Source organism: Triticum aestivum, chromosome 4B (assembly GCF_018294505.1).
Source record: "Triticum aestivum cultivar Chinese Spring chromosome 4B, IWGSC CS RefSeq v2.1, whole genome shotgun sequence".
In the NCBI taxonomy this organism is placed as follows: domain Eukaryota; kingdom Viridiplantae; phylum Streptophyta; class Magnoliopsida; order Poales; family Poaceae; genus Triticum; species Triticum aestivum.
The window spans coordinates 622,133,376-622,153,449 of record NC_057804.1 but is presented as its reverse complement, the minus strand read 5'-3'; the positions used below and the strand labels follow the sequence as shown (position 1 = coordinate 622,153,449).

The 20,074-nt window shown below is 45.3% G+C and overlaps 2 protein-coding genes across 2 annotated transcripts; both read left to right on the top strand.

Moving 5' to 3' along the window:
- Window positions 1-1,628: 1,628 nt before the first annotated feature.
- Window positions 1,629-2,560, top strand: LOC123093658 (ABA-inducible protein PHV A1). Its single transcript, XM_044515664.1, has 2 exons — window positions 1,629-2,153; window positions 2,287-2,560. Exons 1-2 carry the CDS (start codon window positions 1,701-1,703, stop codon window positions 2,365-2,367), a joined length of 534 nt encoding a protein of 177 aa, XP_044371599.1. The 5' UTR covers window positions 1,629-1,700; the 3' UTR covers window positions 2,368-2,560.
- Window positions 2,561-3,522: 962 nt separating this feature from the next.
- LOC123093659 (ABA-inducible protein PHV A1) lies at window positions 3,523-4,458 on the top strand. Its single transcript, XM_044515665.1, has 2 exons — window positions 3,523-4,044; window positions 4,201-4,458. The coding sequence occupies exons 1-2, from the start codon at window positions 3,619-3,621 to the stop codon at window positions 4,300-4,302; spliced, it is 528 nt and encodes a 175-aa protein (XP_044371600.1). The 5' UTR covers window positions 3,523-3,618; the 3' UTR covers window positions 4,303-4,458.
- The last annotated feature ends 15,616 nt before the right edge of the window (window positions 4,459-20,074 follow it).

Here is a 20,074-nt window from a genome sequence, read left to right as displayed (position 1 = left end):
AAGTTGGTGACAGGGTCTATCAGGGCTAGTTGATGGACATGAGTTGACCATGAAGAATCTATGAAAGTGGTGGGAAGTCTTAATGTCAAAAGCGGAGAGAGTACATCGCCGTATATTTTGTGGTGCTCAATGCACATGGAAAAGTGTGGATGACAAGTACAGAAGGAGGCGGGGTGCTATAACGGTGGGACGTGTCAGAGACTACCCGGAAAGAAGGATGAGAGAACTACAAATTCGACTCGGGTTGACATAGAGCGACGGTGAAATTCCTTCAAGTTTCAAACAAGTGGTCAAGGAGAGCAATGGCGTTGAGTTCGGGTAACTCTTATATGTGGCATCCAACACTCTCATGCGAACAATAGTCGGTATGCGATTGTGTTGAATGAATACTCCAGAAGTTGGGAGCACAAAGTAGAGTAAAGAGAAACTTATTTTTGCTCGAGTGTTAACTGTGAAGACGAGAAGGGAGAACAGTTGCAAGTAGTCACGTAGAGTCTGGGAATAGCAGCGGTGCTCATGACATATCTCATCCAATATACATGGAGGTTCGACGCATGGATGAATCCAAGATGGTAAGGAATATTCGCCGAGGTGGAGTTTGCTAGAATTGTGTCGAATATTATTGTACAAGTTAGGTTACAATTGGACTCTAAGTCATACGGTGTGTAGATAGGATATGAAATCATTTCCTAATAGGATACTTGTGTCCTAGGCCTCTTATATATGTGGAGGTAGACACATAATTTAACATATGCCAACATAATAGTATAGGCACGCGAGGGAACCGGCAGCGTGTGCCGGTGCCCGGACGGCCAGAGTGCGGTATTATGATTGTGTCATGGGGAGGAGCGCCCGTAGTCACGCCGCGGGGATGTAGGCATATCAGTGTACTCGTTAACAAATCTCGGTGTCGTGCTTGTGTGATTGCTTGGTCTTCGGTAGATCGACTATGCGCCTCGAAATAATTCTAACAATGTCAACATGATTTTTTTTTCACTAGAACACTGAGTACTTCTGCTAAACCAGTGTATTAGCTTTGTATTTCATTGATTTGGCCCTCCCAAGCTAGTTTAGCAGCACTTGGCCCTCGCCGTTCAGTTTTCCTGGCTCCGCCACTGAAGGCGGAAAGTTGAACTTGAAATCTGACGATAAATGAGTAAAAAGCTGTATTATCAAAAGAATGTGTTCCGTTGGGGTTTTTTTACTACAAATGAGCTGCCGACTTCAAGTTTTCCAGCCACGTTTGTACTGATCAAACATGCTACATGAATTCATTATATATCACGTGTAAATCCTTTCAGAAAAAAATCACATCGAAGACACAAGACTGAAACTGACACATTCACAAAGGTTAAGACGGAAAGGGACACAATCACAGGAAGTATGGCATGACTCCAGAAAAATATCTTAAAAGACACTTATTAATTGACAGATCTTAAGCAACTGTGTTGTGCCGACATACCGTTGTGCATACATACAGCTGAGTGGACAAGTGGCGACCAAGACATACCCTGATACCCTTGCTACAAAAATATCTCATATAATGCCAACATACTTGGAAAGCGATGTAGTCTCTTCAATATCCACCTCGGCAGTGGGGCAAATGGCCTATAAAAAGGAAGAACACACGTCTCTCCACAACAAGCACAAGAAAAGAAGAACACAAATTAGTAGGTACCAGTACTCCATCGACTTCAAAGATGTCTGGCTGGTTTCAAGAGAAGTCCGGGGAGGTGGTGGACGTGACCCAAGTTAAGGCCGGCGAGGCCAAGAAGATGGCGTCCGAGACGGGGCAATCCATCCAGGACCGTGCCGTCGAGGCAAAAGACCAGACCGGCAGCTTCCTTGGCGAGAAGAGCGCGGCTGTCACGAAGGCTGCCTCCGAGACTACTGAGGCGGCCAAAAAGATGGGTGGCGAGGCCATGGGGAAGGCGTCCGAGACAGTGGAAGCCGGGAAGGATCGCGCCGTCGAGGGCAAAGACCAGACGGGCGGCTTCCTCAGCGAGAAGACTGAGGCTGTCAAGAAGACGGCCACCGAGACCACCGACGCCGCCAAGGAGAAGTCTACCGAGGCCGCGCAGTATGTCCAAGACACCGCTGCACAGTACACCAAGGATCCCCCGGTCGCCCCCAAGGAAAACGTCTTCCAGCAGGTGAATCAATCACTTGCAAACTATTCAGAGACAACACAAAATCAACCATGTGGATGAATATATTGTGTTGCCATTTGAGCTGTTGATGCTGAATTTTTTTGATATGGATGTTTGTTTGTTTGTTTGTTTTCAGGCTGGCGGGAATATGATGGGTGCCGCGACGGGTGCCAAGGATGCTGTGATGAACACACTCGGGATGGGAGGAGACAAATAAGATGCGGGTAGCGGCACCAAGAAGATCATAAACGATAATTAGACGCGCCTGCTTACCCTCGCCCTCCTTTCGTTTTGTTATTCCCCCAATATAAATTAAATTTCAGTTTCAAGAGACTGATTTATACACACTCCTTGGTGTAACTTTGTTTGATGTATGCGACCGAGGTATGAATATATTTTTCACAAAATCATAATCAACTTGAGTGATTTGGATGTTGTACATTTTCTCATAAGAAACACCATGTGTAATGTTGACGTCCACACGTAAGTGCCCCAACACACAGGAACACACGTAGAGCTTGCACTGTACATTAAAGTCCTCTGAGTTTAAAGATCGACAAAATCACCATAGGTGCCTCGTTATTGATGGATACTTCTCCAATCTGATCAGGGAACATGGTTGACAAAGATAATGAATGAATGGTGATTGACGACACCTTGTCGAACTCGACTAGTAATTGCGACTTTGCAAGTACATAAATAAATAAAGAGCCTAGTGATCAATCGAAAACAACAACGAAGTTGGTACATAAATAAATAAAGAAATGAAAGGTTGCTTCAGCCAGGAAAGATTCAGAGAAGAATCCTGCTCAACAAATCAGCAGCATGGACCTTTTGTGGTTCATCGCAAGGCTGCATTCGTGTGTATCTTATTAGGAAAACTATTCGGTGTGTTGATCGTCCAGATGGTGAACGTCGCTGAACATCCATGATAGATATTGAGTGTAAACTTACTGACGCCACACAAGCGGCTGTAGCTAGCTGTAAATTAATTGACGGACACCCCACAAGTGGTTCTAGCTAGCAGTAAATTAACTGACGGGCGCCACACAAGCAGCACCGGCAGATATTTCCGATGCCCCTCCACTGAGGTCGCAGCAGACACGTGATTCATCGCCGGCACATCAGCGTCGATCCAGTAAATAGTTAAGCCCCTCTTTTGGCTGTTCACTCTTGGCAAAACCACACAGTATTGATGGACAGATTCAAGGCAGTGGGGTCGTGCCGACATGCCGCTAGGCATCAATGCTGGACAAGTGGTCGACAAGGATATGTCCTTGCAAGGAGAAAAAAAATCTGATGCCATGAGAGCGATCCATACCATCTTCACCATGGCCTTCGGCAATGGTGCCAAGGGCGTCTATATAAAGGAAGAGAGCACGGGTATCTCTCTCCACAAGAAGCAAGTGAAAAGAAGAAACAACACAACAAACCACCACGTACGTACTACGCTTTATCACCTTCAAAAATGTCGGGTTGGTTCGGGGGGAAGACGGACGCCAAGGCCGACGAGGCCGCCAAGACGGGGCCGTCCGTCCAGGACCGCGCCATCGAGGCCAAAGACCAGACCATCAGCTTCATCGGCGAGAAAAGCGAGGCCGTCACCAAGGCGGCCTCTGACACCGCCGAGGCGGCCATGAAGATGGGCGGCGACGCCATGGGGAAGGCCTCCGAGACGGGGCAGGCCATCACGGACCGCGCCATCGAGAGCAAGGACCAGACGTTCGGCTTCTTCGGCGAGAAGACCGAGGCCGCCAAGAAGATGGCCGCCGACACCGGCGACGCCGCCAAGCAGAAGTCCGCCGAGGCCGCGAAATGCGTCGAGGAGACCGCGGCGAAGTTCACCGGGGAACCCGTCGCCCCCAAGGAGCCCACCGGCAACATGTTCCAGCAGGTGAGTCAGTCGCTTGCAAACTAGTCATACAACACAAAGTTTAACCATGTCGAGGACTATTCTTTAGTTTCAAGAAAAAAAAGGACGATATTCTTTGGCCATTTGAGCAGTTCATGCTAAGTTTCTCAAGACTTATGTCTTGCTGCTTCCATGCAGGCCGGCGGGCAGGTGATGGGTGCCGCTACGGGCGCCAAGGACGCCGTCATGAACACGCTCGGGATGGGAGGAGACAAAGCCGACGCCGGCACCGCCAAATGAAGACCGCGAAGGATCATAGCCCTCTTTTCGTTTCGTTATTCCCTCCGTGTTGCTTTATTTTCGGTTCCAAGAAACTGATTTCTACGCATGCGTCGGTGTAACTTCGTCCAGTGTATGCAAAGATGCTTTGAATATACAGATTTGCTAATTCTCATCTGATGAATATATTCTTCACATATCATATTTTCTTTTTCAAACCATTCATGAGGCCAGCATGTCAGCTTAATGGGTGTGTCTAGCTCTTAGTTGATTGAGATTTAATCAAGACTGAGTCAAGTGATATAACATGTAAGACAGAAAGAAAAAACCAAGAAAAAAATTGCCCGAATCTCAATGCAAGATCTTACAAATATAGCATCGATTGAAACATATCTAAGTCTCAGTCGACTGGGATTTAGCACAACTTTAGTATCTGTTAATACAAGAAGAGAACGTGCGAAATCTCTAATAGATTTTTTTTTCTTGCGGGGAAAGTCTCTGAGAGATATCTATAGAGATACTGAGCTCCCTCAAATTGAAGTGCTCTGGTGCTTCGAGGGTTGTGGGGGTCACTAAGGCCCCACGCATAAGTGTGTGTTGTTTAGTTTTATTTCTTCTTCTCTTTCTTTTCATGTTTTAATTCATGACCACTTATCAAAATTTGTGTACTTTTAAAAATTAAAAACATATTTTAAAATTCTTGAAATTCATTAATATTGATAAATTTGCCTCGAATTGAAGCGCTCTCTTGCTTCCAGGGTTGTGGGGCTAGGGCCCCACGCGTAAGTGTGTGTTGTTTAGTTTTATTTGTTATTTTTTTTTATTTTTTTATTTTTAATATTTTAATTCGTGAGCACATATTAAAATTTGTGTACTTTAAAAGATAAAACATATTTAAAAATTCTTCAAATTCGTTAATATTGATTAAATTTGTGATTATTTTTAAAGTTCATGGTCATTTAAATGTTGTGAACAGTTTTTAAATTTCAATTTATTTTTTATTTTTTGAACATATTTTAAATTCATGATTGTTTCTAAAATTCATGGCTATTTTGAAGTTCTTAAACACCATTTAATTTAACTAACCTTTTCAAATAAAAAATATAGGCGAGTTTTTCTGAGCTAGCAATGGGGTGAGCAAAAAAACACAAGCGAGAGGAGCAGGGAGCTGAGCTGAGCAAGCAAGAGCTTCGTGTGTTGACCCATGTGAGCGTCACATTAGGAATTTCATGGGTTTAGCATGAAATAAGAACTCCCAAGAGACTTAAGCAATCACCACGGACTGACAACAAGGCCAAAATGTGCAAGGACTTCGCAGCCATACATCAAATAGCTCCTCTCTTCTCTTGAAAAAAAAATATTCCAACAGCAACCCAACACGACATACGAACAAAAAACACCTCCAATAAAAAATAAAAACATAAAAGCCAACACAACTAAAATTAAAACAAAACAAGGCCCCACGCGTAAGTGTGTGTTGTTTAGTTTTATTTGTTCTTCTTTTTTTATTTTTTTATTTTTAATGTTTTAATTCATGTGCACTTATTAAAATTTGTGTACTTTAACAAATAAAAACATATTTGAAAATTCTTCAAATTCATTAATATTGATTAAATTTGTGGGCATTTTAAATGTTCACGGTCATCTAAATGTCGTGAGAAGTTTTTAAAGTTCAAATTATTTTTTATTTTGTGAACATATTTTAAATTCATGAATGTTTCTAAAATTCATGGCTATTTTAAAGTTCTTAAACACCATTTAATTTAACTAACCTTTTCAAATAAAAAAAGATAGGAGAGTTTTTCTGAGCTAGCAATGGGGTGAGCAAGAAAAAAACAAGCAAGAAGAGCATGGAGCTAAGCTGAGCAAGCAAAGAGCTTCGTGTGCTGACCTATGTGAGCGTCACATTAGAAATTCCATGGGTTTAGCGTGAAATAAAAACTCCCAAGAGGCTCAAACAATCGCCATGAACTTACAACAAGGCCAAAATGTGCAAGGACTTCGCAACCACACATCAAATAGTTACACTCTTCTCTTGAAAAAAATATTCCAACAGCAACCCAACACGATATACGAACAAAAATCACCTCCAATAAAAAATAAAAACATAAAAGCCAACACAAATAAAATCAAAACAAAACAATTGATCACAATAATTTATAGATTTAAAAAGTTGATTTCACGAGCAAAAAACGGCGCGGCCAAGCGCACGTTAACCTCTAGTAGAATGAATAAAGGACCAACTACAGCGCAATGACCCGCCCGGATAGTAGACGGCGTAAAGAAGTAGGCTTTCGGGGGTTGGGTGCGACATATGCCAACGGATGGCTTATCATGGTGGGAGCGAGTAAAACGTCGCCGGTGCCTGGAAGCGGGATAAAGCATAGACACGTACGCCGGCGAACTTTACCCAGATTGGGGGCTCTCCGTGGAGATAATACCCCTACTCCTGCTCTGCGGGGTCTCCGCATGATCACTAAGGCACTAGTGATACAAGGTGCTCCTTGAGCTGTGTCTAGAGGTAGGAGAAGGCAAGGCTAGCCCTTCCCTGCCCTAGGTAACTGGCTAGTTTTATCAGAGTGGGAACCCTTTGCATGGGTGCCCTGGGGGGTTTATATAGGCTTACCCCCCAGGGGTACAACGGTAATCTGGTCGGGTGCTGGGCCCAGCTATCAGTGTCTCCGGCCTCCGGCTTCTCCGCCAACCATTGGGGCCCGCCGCCTGGTAGACCCCGACGACTAGTTGACGGCTGCTTACTGTAGCCGTGCCGCCAGTGACGAGGGCTTGGTCATCTCATCGTGGCTACAGTCCCGCCGCCTGGTGGGAGATCACTGTAGCCACACCAGGTCTCATCAGCTTAATGGCATGCTTGCCTCGGGGCAAGGGACGGCCGCCTGCTGAAGGCCGGCCCTCCCCGAGTCCGACTGGTTGGGCTTCCGCCGTCTTCCATGGCGTCACTGTCCGATAGGGCCCGCCGCCGGCAGGCCGTACCGACAGGTCGTCGTGGGGAACAGGGCTCCGCCTGCCCGGAGCGACGTTAGGGGGGACATGGCATAATGCCACGCTGTGCGGAGATCTCCGCCTGTACGGGGCACTATAGCCATGCTAATCCCGGGATTATGGGGCGACGGGCTTCACTGTAGCCACGCTCTATCTTGTACTCTTGATGGGGGGCCCAGACTCTGAGGGCGTTGGGTGGCCGCCCTCTCTGGGAGCTGGTATACTGGAGCCGGCCGCTCCTAGTGTCGTTCTCTGGTGTTTGGCCGTCCTCCGGTGGCCGGCCTCTGAGCCAGCCGGCCCCCGGAGGGCGGAGCTTCTAGCTGGGGCCGTTGCGGGACGAAGCCGGCCCAAAGTTTTGATGTTCCAAGGGACTCGGGTGAGGCTACCCGTGGCCCGTTACTCCGATAGTAGTCCCCGAAGCCAGTGAGGCGTTGTGGTCGTGGGGCCGCGAAGTCTCAGCGGCTTCCTCCCTCACCGAGCTCCAGGAGAGTGTTTTGATCCGTCTTGCGGTGCGCCGGCCTCCAAGGCCGGCTTTGACAAGGCGGAGCTCGTTGGCCAATTTTTGAACTTCAAGGCGGGAGAACAGGTGGCGTGCCTGCTAAGCTTCCCCAGGCCGCCGCTCGTCGTGGGAACGCCACGCGGCGCTCGCCAGCCCGGCCAGCCTTCCACCCCACGCGCCTGATGGGACGTGACAGTGGGTCGGGCCCGCCACTACCGGGCCTCGGCACGCGGGCGGATCCGCTGTGCCGAGGCGGGCGGTTGCGATTCCCGCGAGCATTCACGACGGAGTAAATTCGTGTGGCGAACGTGGGGTCATGGGGTCATGGGCGCAGTTAATCCCACGACCCACGCCCCATCCCCTCGGCTTCATAGCCCAAGGGCTATAAGTAGGGGGAGGGAGGGGTGCGGCGGGGCACGCGCGCCCCCTCCACACTTTCTTCCTCCTCTCGCACTCCCCGCTACTGCTGCTGTCGCTGCTTCTTGCTTGCCGTGGTGCTACCGCTGCCGCCGCCGCTGCGCTCTCGCCCCTCCCGCAGCTCCACTCGTAACCATGGCGCGTGAGAAGGGCGGCGACTGGGACGGCTCGACAGTCATCGAGGACCACATCACCTTCATCCGGGACACGCGCCGGATGCCCAACGCGGCATTTTTCAAGGCGCGGGTGCCGCCGGAGATGGAGATCTCGCCGGCGCCGAGGGGAAACGAGCGGGTCGTATTCCACTCGCACTTCCTCCGCGGCTTCGGCCTTCCGGTGAGCGACTTCCACCGCTTGTTCCTTGACTTCAACCATCTCCAACCTCACCACCTGACGCCCAATTCCGTGACTTTGCTCTCCGCCTTGGTCACGGCGTGCGAGGGCTACATCGGCATCCTCCCCACGATTGAGCCGTGGGGAGCGTTCTTCTACGGGAAGCTAGGCACCTCCGCCAAGGACACAGCGGCCGAGTGCGGCGGCTACGTCACCGTGCGCCGGCCGGCAAAGAGGAACGCCTTCCTCGTCATCAAGCTGGCCCAGTCTATGAAGATGTGGCGGTAGTCCTATTTCTACGTCGAGAACGTAGATCCGGCTGCCGACTTCCTCAACCTGCCGGCCTACGAGGCCGGCCCCCCTACCGGGCTTCGGCCCAACTGGGGGTACAAGCCGAAGCCGGTGCCGGTGGCCGCCATCGTCCGACTCCGAATACTCCAGGATTCGGAGGGCCTCGTGGCCTCTGACCTCCTTGTCGCCTTCGTCGAGCGCCGGGTCCTCCCGCTCCAGAGCCGCCCTCATCCGATCTTCCGGATGGGCGGGCATCGCGACCCGTGCCGTTTGTGCATGAAAGAGATGCCGGCTGCCGAGGTCGCGAGGATGGTGAACGAGATCTCCGACCTCAAGGTGTCGGAGGGAGACTGGAGGTATGGGAAGCGATCATACTCTCGCGACGATTAGCCGCCTGCCGTAAGTCCCTCGATTACTTCCTTTAGATTTGTCTTTTGGTCTTGCTCTTATCGTGATGCGACTCCCTCTGGAACGCAGATTTATATGTCCGCGGCGGCGGCCGCCATCGTGGGGCCGGGTGGTGACTACCTGCCGGACAGGGCAGTGAGTGACGTGGATGACCCCGACTTGGGGGCGGCCGCCCTGGCGGACAACGCAAGAGGCGGCGGCGGCGGAGCGGGCGGCTTCGAGGAAGGCGGCGGCGTGGAGACCTGGCCCGATGATGACGACGACGAAGATGAGTCGCGCCCCGCCCGGAGCACGGCCAACACCAGCGCCGGCCCCTCTGCTGGGCCGCCCGCCCGTGGCGGCAAGCGCAAGCGGAAGCAAGGCTCTGCCCTATTTGGCAGCGCGCCGAAGAATCCCAAGAATCCGGCCACGACGACCAAGCGGTAAGAGGCCACAGCCAAGGCGGCCAAGTACCAGAGGCAGCCGAAGGTGCCGGTTTTGGTATCAGCGTAAGTGCCTTTCTCATGCCTCCACTTCTTCGCCGATCCGGCCTAAAGGACTTTTTTGTCGTGTCTACACATCTCAGGGCCTCGCTCACCGTCGAGAAGTCGGGCGCCGCCTCGGTCATCAGGTCGGCGACAACTTCCTCCACCAGCCGGTGGATCGACCCGGCCGCCGACCTCTGGGAGGCGAGAGAGCGGAACGCGCGGGAGGCGCGCGATGAAGAGGTCGACCGCCTGGCAAAGGCGGAGGCGGACAAGGCCGTAGCATCTGCGGCTAGGAGGCTGGCGCAGGCGGAGGCCGAAGCCGCAGAGAGGGAGCGGCTCACGGAGGCCGCACGCCCCCAGGAGCTGATACGTCTCCAACGCATCTACTTTTCCAAACACTTTTGCCCTTGTTTTGGACTCTAACTTGCATGATTTGAATGAAACTAACCGGACTGACGCTGTTTTAAGCAGAATTACCATGATGTTGTTTCATCTGTAGAAAACAAAAGTTCTCGGAATGACCTGGAAATCCTCATAGACAAGTTTCAGAAAATATAAAAAATCCTCGCAAAAGATGAAGACCAGGGGCCCCAGACCCTGTCCACGAGGGTGGGGGGCGCCCCCCCCCCCTATAGGGTGCGCGCCCCTATCTCGTGGGCCCCCTGAGGCTCCGCCGACCCCAACTCCAACTCCATATATTCCGTCTCGTAGAGAAAAAAATCAGAGAGAAAGTTTCATCATGTTTTACGATACGGAGCCGCCGCCAAGGCCCTAATCTCTCTCGGGAGGGCTGATCTGGAGTCCATTCGGGGCTCCGGAGAGGGGGATTTGTCGCCGTCGTCATCATCAACCATCCTCCATCACCAATTTCATGATGCTCACCACCGTGCGTGAGTAATTCCATCGTAGGCTTGCTGGACGGTGATGGGTTGGATGAGATTTGTCATGTAATCAAGTTAGTTTTGTTAGGGTTTGATCCCTAGTATCCACTATGTTCTGAGATTGATGTTGCTATGACTTTGCTATGCTTAATGCTTGTCACTAGGGCCCGAGTGCCATGATTTCAGATCTAAACCTATTATGTTTTCATCAATATGTGTGTGTTCTTGATCCTATCGTGCAAGTCTATAGTCACCTATTATGTGTTATGATCCGACAACCCCGAAGTGACAATAATCGGGATACTTCTCGGTGATGACCGTAGTTTGAGGAGTTCATGTATTCACCATGTGTTAATGCTTTAGTCCGGCTCTCTATTAAAAGGAGGCCTTAATATACCTTAGTTTCCACTAGGACCCCACTACCACGGGAGGGTAGGACAAAAGATGTCATGCAAGTTCTTTTCCATAAGCACGTATTACTATATTTGAAGTACATGCCTACATTACATTGATGAACTGGAGCTAGTTCTGTGTCACCCTATGTTATAGCTATTACATGAGAAATCGCATCCGGCAGAATTATCCACCATTGATCCATTGCCTACGAGCTTTTCATATATTGTGCTTCGCTTATTTACTTTTCCATTGCTACTGTTACAATCACTACAAAACACCAAAAATATTGCTACTACTATCTTTACCTTTTACCACCGTTACCATTACTATCATATTACTTTGCTACTAAATACCTTGCTGCAGATACTAAGTTATCCAGGTGTGGTTGAATTGACAACTCAACTGCTAATACTCAAGAATATTCTTTGGCTCCCCTTGTGTCGAATCAATAAATTTGGGTTGAATACTCTACCCTCGAAAGTTGTTGCGATCCCCTACACTTGTGGGTCATCAAGACTAATTTCTGGCACCGTTGCCGGGGAGCATAGCTCCATTCTCTGAGTCACTTGGGATTTATATCTGTTGATCACTATGAAGAACTTGAAAGACTCCAAAACCAAGATCATCCCTCAACTATGAGGGGACGGAAGGAACTGCCATCTAGCTCTGCACTAGATTCTCCTTCTGTTATTAATAAGCTTGCGACACCTAAACCTACTACTGCTATGAATTCTGATATGTCGCATATTATCGATGATGCCACTTCTGCTTTGCATGATACTTATGATGAAACTACTTCTGTGCGTGATACTACTGTGCCATTAGGTGAATTTCTTGATGAACAACTTGCTAGGGCTAGAGAGAATGAAATTATTGAAAATGCTATTATTGATGATAGTGATGATGAAAATTCCCCCAATGATTATGTATTGCATGTTGTTCCTGAGGGTTATGTTATGAATAAAGAAGCTGCTGAAGCTATTTTTGCCTGCAAAGATAGATATGATCTTAAGAAACTATTAGCTAAATGGAAGCAGCAATCTCTTAATGCTAGAATGAAACCCGACCCTGCTTTTGCTACTTCACCTATCTGTGTTACTGATAAGGATTATGAATTCTCTGTTGATCCTGAAATTATTACTTTGGTAGAATCCGATCCTTTTTATGGCCTTGAATCTGAAACTGTTGTGGCACATCTTACCAAGTTGAATGATATAGCTACCTTGTTTACTCATGATGATAAATCTCGCTACTTTTATATCCTTAAGATATTTCTGTTCTCATTAAAGGGTGATGCTAAGACTTGGTATAATTCTCTTGATCCTAGTTGTGTGTGTAGTCCCCAGGATATGATTTATTACTTCTCTGCTAAATATTTCCTTGCTCATAAGAAACAAGCTGCCTTGCGGGAAATATATAATTTTGTGCAAGTCAAAGAAGAGAGTCTCCCACAAGCTTAGGGGAGGCTTCTCTGATTACTTAATGCTTTGCCTGATCATCCACTTAAGAAAAATGAAATACTTGATATCTTCTATAATGGACTAATCGATGCTTCCAAGGACTACTTGGATAGTTGTGCTGGTTGTGTTTTCAGGGAAAGAACAGTCGACAAAGCTGAGTTACTATTGAATAATATGTTGACTAATGAAAATAATTGGACTCTCCCTGAGCCAATTCTTGAGGAAATTCCTGAACCAGTTGAGCCAACTCCTGAGCCTATTCCTAAACCCACTCCGAAGAAGAGAGGTGTTCTATTTCTCAGTCCTGAAGATATGCAAGAGGCAAAGAAATCAATGAAAGAGAAAGGTATTAAAGCTGAAGACATTAAGAATTTACCTCCTATTGAAGATATACATGGTATTAATATACCTCCTGTTGAAGAAACGCATTGTCTTGATAACCCGACATAGGTAGTAAAGGTAAATTCTCTATATAGATATGATAAAGATGAAATCCCATCTATTAAATTTCATAGGCCTTGCTTAGATGAATTTGATGATTTCATGAATAGACAAGCAAATTTCAATGATTACGTTGGTAGACAATTGAAGAATAATGCTTATACGATAGTACGCTTGAATGATTATGTAGCTAGAGTTAAAAGTGAACTTAAACTCACTAGTAAACATGCTTCCATGGTTGCTACTCAAGCTGAACAAGTACTTAAGGCTCAGAATGAATTGCTTGCTGAATTAAATAATAAAAATGACTTTGCTATTAGAGTGGCTACTAGAACTGGTAGAATGACTCAGGAACCTTTGTATCCTGAAGGCCACCCTAAAAGAATTGAACAAGATTCTCAGAATAATAATCTAGATGCTCCTAGTTCTTCTAAGAAGAAGAAAAAGAAGAATGATAGGACTTTGCAAACTTCTAGTGAACCTAATGTAGAAATACCTGACAATCCTAATAATACTTCTATCTCTGATGCTAAAACACAATCCGGAGATGAACATGAACCTGATGATAATGCTAATAATGATGTTCATGTAGATGCTCAACCTAGTAATAACAATGATATAGAAATTGAACCCGCAATTGGTCTTGATAACCCACATTCAAGAAACCAACGTTATGATAAGAGAGATTTTGTTGCTAGGAAGCATGGTAGAGAAAGAGAACCATGGGTTCAGAAACCCATGCCCTTTCCTCCTAAACCATCCAAGACAAAGGATGATGAGGACTTTGAGCGTTTTGCTGAAATGATTAGACCTATTTTCTTACGCATGCGCTTAACTAATATGCTTAAAACAAACCCTTATGCTAAATATATGAAAGATATCATCACTAATAAGAGGAAAATACCTGAAGCTGAGATTTCCACCATGCTTGCCAACTATAACTTTAAGGGTGGAATACCTAAGAACTTGGTGATCCCGGAGTACCCACTATACCTTGCTCTATTAAAAGAAATTATGTTAAAACTGCTTTATGTGATTTAGGAGCCGGTGTTAGTGTTATGCCTCTTTCCTTGTATCGTAGACTTGAATTAAGTAAGTTGACACCTACTGAGATATCTTTGCAAATGGCTGACAAATCAACTGCTATACCTGTCGGCATTTGTGAGGACGTGCCTGTTGTTGTTGCGAATGTTACTATCTTAACAGACTTCGTTATTCTTGATATTCCCGAGGACAATAGTATGTCTATTATTCTTGGTAGACCCTTTTTAAATACTGCAGGAGCCGTTATTGATTGCAAATAGGACCATGTCACCTTTCATGTTAACGGAAATGAGCATATGGTACATTTTTTGAGGAAGCAATTCCAAGTTCATAGCATAAATACTATTGAGAAAATTCCATCAATTATTATTGGAGGTTTTGAATTTCCTCTCCCTACTGTCAAGAAAAAGTATGATATTCTTATTGTTGGGGATTTTCATATCCCCATTGAGGTAACTTAGTGTCACTTCAAGATTTCTCCGGTTCCGTGTTATTCGGAATGAGTTTATTAACAAGACTAGATCAACCTTGTTAGTGGATTCATTTTGATGATCATGAGATGGATGAAACTAGAAGGCACAACCTTTTGTACTTTCTTTTTACTTTCTGTTATTTATAATAAATAAAACAAAAATAGTATTATCCGCCTGTTTTCTGATTTATCCGTGCAATAAAAAATATCCCGAAAATAAAAGTGTTCCAAATGCCCTGCAAAATTAGTATGATTTTTTATGGAATATTTGAGGATTTTAGGCACTGAAATCACTGCAGGAGGGGCAAGCACCAGGCCACAAGAGTGGAGGGCGCGCCCCCCCTATAGGGCGCGCCCCCTGTCTCGTGGGCCCCTGGTAGCCCCCCTCCACTTATGCCAGCACCCACACACTCCATCTTCTACCCAAAAAAATTCCCCATCCAGCTCAAGCACGAGTTCTAGCTCGTTTTGCTGCGATTTTCGATCTCCTTGCTCAAAGCTCCATTCACAAAACTGCTTTGGGAGATTGTTGCTTGGTATGTGAATCCTCCATTGGTCCAATTAGTTTTTGTTCTAGTGCTTTATTCATTACAAATCCTGCTGCCTTGGTGACCCTGTTCTTGATCTTGCATGTTAAATTTATGAGGTTCCAAGTAATTCTAATGCATGATGTAGGCTCTAGGCACTTGTAGGAGTAGTTGCTACCATTCTTGTTAAGTTTTATTCACTTTTATTTTGAAGCTACTAAAATTTCAGAAATTTTCAGAAAATTTTAAGGAGACTTTTGAGGGGCTCTTCTAGCCAAGCTCTCAGGAAAAACAAGCTACAGAGAAGGAAAAAGCCAAGTATAATCTTCTTCGTTTAGCGGAAGTATGGTCATGCGAATGGCCATGTGATAATTTCTTGAAAGAAGCTGGAATTCATGAAGATTTTTATTCTTTGATCGAGAGTGCAAGCCTCAACGATTTTCTCCTCGACCGAATAGATCAGTATCTCTTGCTTACCAATACTTTCGTGCAAAACTTTTATTATTATCCTAAGAAGTCACCACCTTCAGTATCATTTCATTTATATGATGAATTCAGATAAATGACTTTATGTGACTTTTGCACGGTATGTAAGATACCTTTTGGGGGAGAATTAGAGGAACCCCGTCGTGAAGATGTGGAGGGCTTTGTTAACACTATAGCTGTAGAGGAGCCAAAGAAAGGTTCCGAGGCAAAAATCTCTAGCATACACTTTCCTATTTTACGATACTTTGCTATATTTGCTAGTAGATGCTTGATTGGTCGTGGAAATAGTGGAAACTTAAGTGTTCCGGATATTATCATTCTTCAACATGCCTTGCTTGGAGACAATACTTTTAGTATGGGTGCCGTCATTGCTAAACGGCTAGCCCTGAATCGTACAAAAGGCCCCATATTTGGAGGTATCTGTGCTTCACGTCTTGCTAGACATTTTAGGATAACTATTAGGCATCTTGAGAAAGAGGATACAACATTGCCTCCTCACATTTTAGATTACAAGAGCATGGTGGCACACAAGTTTATAGTCGACAACGAAGAGAGGATGCTCTTGTATAAACATAGATTCAATAAGAAACACTTTGAGATTATTATTTTGCCTGCGCCTCTGTTGTTTGATTTACTTACAGAAAATTTTCTCGTCACACCGGAAGCGGTGAACAATCATCGAGCCCAAGCTTTTACTCCAGAACCTGAACCTGAGCCGGAACCTGAACTGGACCCTTATCGTGCATCATTTGTCCAATGGGATCCGGAGATGACCAGCCAGTGGTATCCTGATTACACCTCTCATTACACCGGGGAGAGTAGCGGAGGTCCCTGGTATTAGACCAACTTAGGCAAAAAGCCTAAGCTTGGGGAAGTACGTATTTCTCACCGACTTTACATTCATGTTCACACACTAGTTGCCGGTGCTCATACTCTTTCATTGTATTATCCATGTTAGTTTAAATTTCTTTTTCTAGTTTTCTTCTTGTGTGTTTAATAAACCTTAAGAAAAACCAAACAAAATTAGTTAGTTTAATTTCCATGCTTGTAGTAGAAATTAAAATGAAAACACAAAAAGATTTATTGTTCTTCTTTTACTTGTTGGGAGCTTTCCCGTGTAAATAGTTTTATTTTATTTTCTTTCCTTTGGGGATCGAGAAGACCATGTTGAAAATGTTTAGTGGCTCTCATATGCATGATTGTTTATTTAATTTAGAGCCCATATTATTTGTCTTCTCTCTTGAATTGAATGCTTGCAGATTCCACCTTAGTCCGATGCACATGTATTCTTATTATTATACACATCGTTCGGTCGTGCAAGTGAAAGGCAATAATGACGATATATGATGGACTGATTATGATGAGAAAAGATGGTATGAACTCGACCTCTCTTGTTTTTGTAAATATGATGAGTTCATCGTTACTGAGTCAGCTTATTATGAAGTAAACATATTTGCAATAACATTTAGAGATTATAGTTGCTTGTGCCATGCTTGATTAGCTTTGAGTTATAATGGTTTACCTTGCGTGCCAACATGCTATTAGAATGATTATGATGTGGTATGATGGGATGCTATCCTCCTTTGAATGAATTGAGTGACTCGACTTGGCACATGTTCACGCATGTAGTTGAAACAAAATCAACATAGCCTTCACGATATTTATGTTCATGGTGGATTATATCCTACTCATGTTTGTATTCGGTGTGAATTAGTTTTAATGCATGTTTATGATTGTTGTTGCTCTCTCAGTTGGTCGCCTGTACTAAGCGGGAATGCTGCTTGTGCATCCAAACTCCTTAAAAACCCCAAAGTTGTTCCATATGAGTCCACCATACCTTCCTATATGCGGTATTTACCTGCCGTTTCAAGTAAATTTGTATGTGCCAAACTCTAAACCTTCAAATGAAATTATGTTTTGTATGCTCTAGCTGCTCATGTTTCCACTAGGGCTGCCTATATCTTCCATGCTAGGTGGGTTATTCTCAGAGGAGTGGACTCCGCTCCTCATTCACGAGAAAGAGCCGGCCGGTAACCGGGATGCCCAGTCCCATGATCCAAAAACATCAAAGCAAATCAAAATAATTAAATAAAACACCCCCATGATTGTTGTTAGTTGGAGGCACTCGTTGTTTCGAGCAAGCCATGGATTGATGCTTATTTGTGGTTGGGGGAGTATAAACTTTTACCATTTTGCGTGGGAACTGCCTATAATGCATGTAGTATGGAAGATACAGCCATCTCATACTTGTTGCGTTGACAGTGAAAGTATGTTGCTCAAAATGTTATTCGATCTCTATTTTAAAATCGAGCTTTGGCACCTCTACAAATCCCCACTTCCCTCTGCGAAGGGCCTATCTATTTACTTTTATGTTGAGTCATCACCTTCTTATTAAAAAGCACCCGTTGGAGAGCACACTGTCATTTGCATTCATTATTATTGGTTTACATTGGGTATGACTTGACTAGATCTCTTTTACCATGAATTACAATGTTTAGTCAGTCCTTGATCTTTAAAGGTGCTCTGCATTTATGTTTTGCGGTCTCAGAAAGGGCTAGCGAGATACCATTTTGCTATATCATGTTATGATTGTTTTGAGAAAGTGTTGTCATCCGAGTTTTATTATTATGGCTCGCTAGCTGATTATGTTATTGATATGAGTAATTGTGAGACCTAAGTGTTATTGTGAGTATGGTTAGTTATAATATTTTTGAAACCTGAATGATGGCTTTGCATGTTTACAACAACAAGAGCAAATAGAGTTTGTAAAAGTTTTTCTTTATCACTTTCAGTTTATCAACTGAATTGCTTGAGGACAAGCAAAGGTTTAAGCTTGGGGGAGTTGATACGTCTCCAACGTATCTACTTTTCCAAACACTTTTGCCCTTGTTTTGGACTCTAACTTGCATGATTTGAACCGGACTGACGCTGTTTTAAGCAGAATTACCATGATGTTGTTTCATGTGTAGAAAACATAAGTTCTCGGAATGACCTGGAAATCCTCGGAGACAAGTTTCAGAAAATATAAAAAATCCTCGCAAAAGATGAAGACCCGGGGGCCCACACCCTGTCCACGAGGGTGCCCTCACTCTATAGGGCGCGCCCCCTATCTAGTGGCCCCCCTAAGGCTCTGCCGACCTCAACTCCAACTCCATATATTCCGTCTCGCGGAGAAAAAATCAGAGAGAAAGTTTCATCGCGTTTTACGATATGGAGCTTCTGCCAAACCCTAATCTCTCTCGGGAGGGCTGATCTGGAGTCCGTTCGGGGCTCCGGAGAGGGGGATTCGTCGTCGTCGTCATCATCAACCATCCTCCATCACCAATTTCATGATGCTCACCACCGTGCGTGAGTAATTCCATCATAGGCTTGCTGGACGGTGATGGGTTGGATGAGATTTATCATGTAATCAAGTTAGTTTTGTTAGGGTTTGATCCCTAGTATCCACTATGTTCTGAGATTTATGTTGCTATGACTTTGTTATGCTTAATTCTTGTCACTAGGGCCCGAGTGCCATGATTTCAGATCTAAACCTATTATGTTTTCATCAATATATGTGTGTTCTTGATCCTATCTTGCAAGTCTATAGTCACCTATTATGTGTTATGATCCGACAACCCCGAAGTGACAATAATCGGGATACTTCTCGGTGATGACCGTAGTTTGAGGAGTTCATGTATTCACCATGTGTTAATGCTTTGGTTCGGTTCTCTATTAAAAGGAGGCCTTAATATCCCTTAGTTTCCACTAGGACCTGATACGTCTCCGCGTATCTACTTTTCCAAACACTTTTGCCCTTGTTTTGGACTCTAACTTGTATGATTTGAATGGAACTAACCCGGACTGACGTTGTTTTCAGCAGAATTGCCATGGTGTTGTTTTATGTGCAGAAAATAAAAGCTCTCGGAACGACCTGAAACTCCACGGAATATCTTAGGATAATTAATAAAAAATCCTCGCCAAAGATGAATACCAGGGGGCCCACACCCTGTCCACGAGGGTGGGCGCCCCCCCCCCCCCCAGGCGCGCCCCCTACCTCGTGAGCCCCCTGGTGGCCCTCCGACGCCAACTCCAACTCCATATATTGGCTTTCAGGGAGAAAAAAATCAGAGAGAAGAAATCATCGTGTTTTACGATACGGAGCCGCCGCCAAGCCCTAATCTCTCTCGGGAGGGCTGATCTGGAGTCCGTTCGGGGCTCCGGAGAGGGGGATTCGTCGTCGTCGTCATCATCAACCATCCTCCATGACCAATTTCATGATGCTCACCGTCGTGCGTGAGTAATTCCATCGTAGGCTTGCTGGACGGTGATGGGTTGGATGAGATTTATCATGTAATCGAGTTAGTTTTGTTAGGGTTTGATCCCTAGTATCCACTATGTTCTGAGATTGATGTTGCTATGACTTTGCTATGCTTAATGCTTGTCACTAGGGCCCGAGTGCCATGATTTCAGATCTGAACCTATTATGTTTTCATGAATATATGTGAGTTCTTGATCCTATCTTGCAAGTCTATAGTCACCTACTATGTGTTATGATCCGGCAACCCCGAAGTGACAATAATCGGAACCACTCCCGGTGATGACATTAGTTTGAGGAGTTCATGTATTCACTATGTGCTAATGCTTTGTTCCGGTTCTCTATTAAAAGGAGGCCTTAATATCCCTTACTTT